The following is a 4,215-nucleotide window of genomic DNA, read 5'->3' on the forward strand; positions in this document are numbered from 1 at the left end:
TATTGGGATCCATTACCAATTAGTAGTTAGCTAATGTTGGCTAGCTATTATCCAGAGAGAGACATTGGCAAATAGATAGATGACTTGATAATTTTTTTGCTCTGTTTAACTGCTCGTAAAGCCACTTGTACTTATTTGTATGTCTGATTTGTTGCGAGAGAAAAATAGTAAGGGCAATTTCTTATCTGGCCCTGGTTTAAAGTTGTCTTTCTTTCTTGGCCCTGAAACAAAATTTCTTACCTATTTAGCCTCACTCGATGTTTCGTTTTTCAATCTGGCCTTACCGTCATCTCCCGCCTCTAACACCGTTAAGTGGCACATGAAATGACCAAACTGCCCCTGAGACATTATAAGAAACCAAAGGTCACCCACTCACCTCATAACAACATAATTTTGAGCACTTTGAATCCAATTTTCATAACATAAAAATCTTTTTGCGTACTTCCTTCGTCCGCAAAAGAATGCAATTAGCACAATATCACGTTTTAATACCTTAAGTTTGATCAATTATAGATAAAAAAATATCCATATTTATGATACCAAATAAATATCATCAGATTAATTACAAAATGTATTTTCATAATAAATTAATTTAAAGATATAACTATGAATATTATTCACTGAAAACTTAGTCAAACGTGAACCATTTTTCGTAACACGCAACACATAGTTGTATTCTTTTTAGAACTAAGGTAGGACTATTAACTAGATTAGAGCAGGTATTGAAAAACCACTAGCTAGATACCCACCTAACAGTCAGTTGGTCTATCAACCGAACCGAACCCGTTGGATCCACTCCCGGCTACTTTTAGCGGCTACTTCTTGACTATTAGCTAGCTGGATCCAAAGTGGCCCTAGGTTAAAGAAAACACTTTTCCTAAAAAAAACATGTGCATGAAATCTATATTTGGTTCAGGTGACAACATGATCCTTTGATCATGCTTCAAGATTCGTATACCATTATGTTAATTCAAGTCATAATTTTGTAATTGTCTTACTATAGAAAAATTTGTTTATTGTTAATTGTCTTTCTGTCAATTCAGATCATAATTATGTAATTGTATTGCTATAGAAAGAATTATTTATTGTTAGTTGTCTCTGTGTCAATTTAGATCCATTAGATCTTCATTTGATGGCTCACAGCAGTTGCCTGAATAGATGTTATTGTCTCACTGCAAGTTTATTAGCCAGCGTGCTAAAGAACTGTCTGTTCATTTCTGGAATGCCTGGATTGCCGTACGGCTGGGGGGGAAGTCATTGGGGATTCTGGTCTACCGGCAAACGAGAGGTGTGCGACGATAATGCATAGCACTACGCCAGTATACATTGATTCCTTCCGATCAAATTAAACCTTGTCTTTGTTTAATTTGTCCCCTTCTTCAAATTATACATAGAGACAGACCTTGCACTTCCTAGCAACGGAGTAGAACAGTAATTGGTTGTTTTCTAAGCGGATTGGTTGCAGAGACAAGAGAAGAACTGATGCTAGCAAGCATCAGGATTCAGGGAGGCGTATCACGTCGGTCTCATGCATTCCGCCGGACGATCACAGAACAAGGCTGATTGACAATCAGGTGATGCAGCCGCCAGTGGAGACGATGATGTAGCTAGGTGGTGGTCGGCGTGCCGGCGTCGCTCCTGCTCTCCGTGGGGCTGTACAGCGCCGACCGCGGGTGGAGGTTCTTGGGGCGGCTCTCCTCCAGCTGCCGCACCACCTCCGCCATGCTCGGCCTCGCCGCCGCCACCGGCGCGCAGCAGCCCATCGCCAGCTTCAGCGCCTGCACCAGCCCCTCCTCCGCCGGACTCACCCGCAGCCCCTTCACCACCTCCGCGTCCAGCACCTCCTCCAGCGCCATCTCCTCCAGCACCGCCACCTTCACCACCGACGGCAGGTCCGTCGCCCTTCCATTTCCGGTTCCACCTGCAGAAGACGACGACGGCTTCCTCCCCATCAGCAGCTCCAGCAGCAGGATCCCGAACGCGTACACGTCCGTGCGTGCGCTGCACTTCTTCATGGAGTGCAGCTCCGGTGCCTTGTACCCGTCCGCCTTGGCCGCCGCCAGCACCGCCTCCGCCGCCGCCGGCACCAGCAGCCGGTCCACGGCGTACTCCGCCAGGCGCGCCACGAAGAGGTCGTCCACCACCACGTTGGACGAGCGCAAGTTCCCGTGCGCCTCGCCCTGCCCCGCGTGAAGGTACGCCAGCGCGCGCGCCGCGCCCAGCGCGATCTTGTGCCGCCGCGCCCAGGTGAGCGCCGGCCGCCCCGCCGCGGGCTCGCCGCCGCCGCCGTGCAGGAGCTCCTGCAGCGTCCTGCTGCGGGGGAAGTAGTCGTACACGAGCAGCTTCTCGCCGCGCCTCCCCTGGTAGAAGGCCCTGAGCGGCACCAGGTTGTCGTGGCGCGCGCGGCCGATGCGGCGCACCACCGGCGCGCACGACGCGGCGTCCTTGCAGCTGCCCTCCCGCAGCAGCCGCAGCTCGATGCTGCCGCCGCCGCTCGCCAGCTTCGCCTTGTACACCGTGCAGTAGCTGGCCTTGTCCACCACCTGCCCCGTCGCGTTGAGCACCTCCTCCAGCGTGAGGTGCTCGCCGCCCTCGAAGACCACGAGCCTGCCCTCCGACGACGACGCGTCCTGGCCGTCGTCGGCCGACGACTCGAGCATCTCGTCCCGCTCCGCGTCGTCGCGCCTCCGGATCCTGCCGTCCCGCCTCCACCTCCCCTGAGCCCAGCCGATGGACACGGAGGCAAGGACGACGGCGCCGGCCATGAGGCCGATGACCATCCCGGCGACGCCACGGGAGCTGAGGCCCGAGGCCGTCACGCACTGGCGCAGCGGCGGGCCGCACAGCGACGGGTCGTTGCCTAGGAAGGAGTCCGCCGTGAAGCGGGAGCCCGCGAAGGCCGGGGGCAGCTGGCCGGAGAAGTTGTTGTAGGAGACGTTGAGCGCCTGGAGCTGCTGCTGGGTCGCCATCCCGGCGAGGGCCTCCGGTATGGGCCCCTCCAAGCGGTTGGCGCCGAGGTCGAGGCGCTGGAGGCCTCGGAACGCGGTGAGGAACGCAGGGAAGCCGCTGGAGAAGCGGTTGGCGCCGAGGTCAAGGACGCGGAGGCGGTCGCAGGTGGTGTTGGGCCCGGCCGGCGCCGGGACGGCCCCCGTGAGGGCGTTGCCGTGGAGGCGGAGCTCGGTGACGCGGTCGCAGAGGTTCCATATGGAGGTGGGCAGGTCCCCGTCGAGGCGGTTCCCGGCGAGGTCGAGCGCGGAGAGCGACGGCGCGTTGCCGAGCTCGAGCGGGACGGGGCCCGAGAGGGCGTTGGCGGCGAGGTAGACGGAGTCGAGGGCGGAGAAGGCGCCGAGGTCCGGCGGGAGGCGGCCGGCGAGCGCGGCGGCGGGGAGGCGGATGGAGACGAGGAGGAGAGCGGGGTCGGAGGCGAGGGACAGGTTGCGGGAGGAGGCGGCGGCGTCGCAGCGGAAGGGCCGGCCGTCGGGCGTGGCCCAGCGGAGGCCCCGCCAGAGGCAGAGCGGCGTGGAGGCGTTCCAGGTGGCGAGCTGCGCGTTGGGCCGCTGGCCCTGCAGCGCGGGCTTCACCTTGGTGAGAAGCAGCGCGACGTCGGGGTTGGAGGTGGGCGAGGCCATCGGCAGCGCGGCGGCCAAGCAGAGGAGGAAGGGCAGGCAAGGATGCATCGAATCGGTCGGCCGGGGGGCCTCGAGGAAGGTCTGAAGGACTGTAGAGGCTAGCAGCTCGTGGAGTGAGGAGCGAGGTGGGAGTGAGCTCGAGTGGAGTGAAGTACAAGGAGAGTTTGATTTGAGGAAGAGAGGCAAATATGCAATGGCAATGGGTAAAATGGGCTTGGCCGCTTGGGTTGGGTTGGGTCCCTCACTTTGCGTTGCGTCTCTCCTCCTGTGGCCATGTCGCAGCAGCAGCAGCAGCAACAGCAACACGACCGAATTTTTATTTCTTTTTGCCCTTATTTTTAGTTTTTCACAAATGTGTCCCAGAGATATGCTTTTAAAATATAGATCCTTAGCTCGGCTAGTGACGCCGAGATTACAAGTCTCGACACCAAAGGGTTTGGCGTCTAGGTCGGGGCCATGTTGACGGCATGGACGCTGATCTGACAGACAGCACGGCGTTGGGGTTATTGGCGCCGAGCTTGGCGCTATTGTTATTGGCGCCGAGGTAGTGTTTTAACCCGGCGTCCAACTTTTCTGCGCGAGCCTT

General features: G+C 56.9%; 1 protein-coding gene across 1 annotated transcript; it reads right to left on the minus strand.

The window, feature by feature from the left end:
* Nucleotides 1–1,339: 1,339 nt before the first annotated feature.
* LOC136501080 (putative kinase-like protein TMKL1) lies at nt 1,340–3,793 on the minus strand. Its single transcript, XM_066496572.1, has one exon. It carries the CDS (start codon nt 3,675–3,677, stop codon nt 1,608–1,610), a length of 2,070 nt encoding a protein of 689 aa, XP_066352669.1. The 5' UTR covers nt 3,678–3,793; the 3' UTR covers nt 1,340–1,607.
* Between the last annotated feature and the right edge of the window lie 422 nt (nt 3,794–4,215).

This window comes from Miscanthus floridulus, chromosome 13 (genome assembly GCF_019320115.1).
Source record: "Miscanthus floridulus cultivar M001 chromosome 13, ASM1932011v1, whole genome shotgun sequence".
Classification (NCBI taxonomy): Eukaryota; Viridiplantae; Streptophyta; class Magnoliopsida; order Poales; family Poaceae; genus Miscanthus; species Miscanthus floridulus.

Bases quoted from the DNA above. Each gene is read 5' to 3' on its own strand.
- LOC136501080 (XM_066496572.1), bottom strand. From the start codon at position 3,677: ATGCATCCTTGCCTGCCCTTCCTCCTCTGCTTGGCCGCCGCGCTGCCG.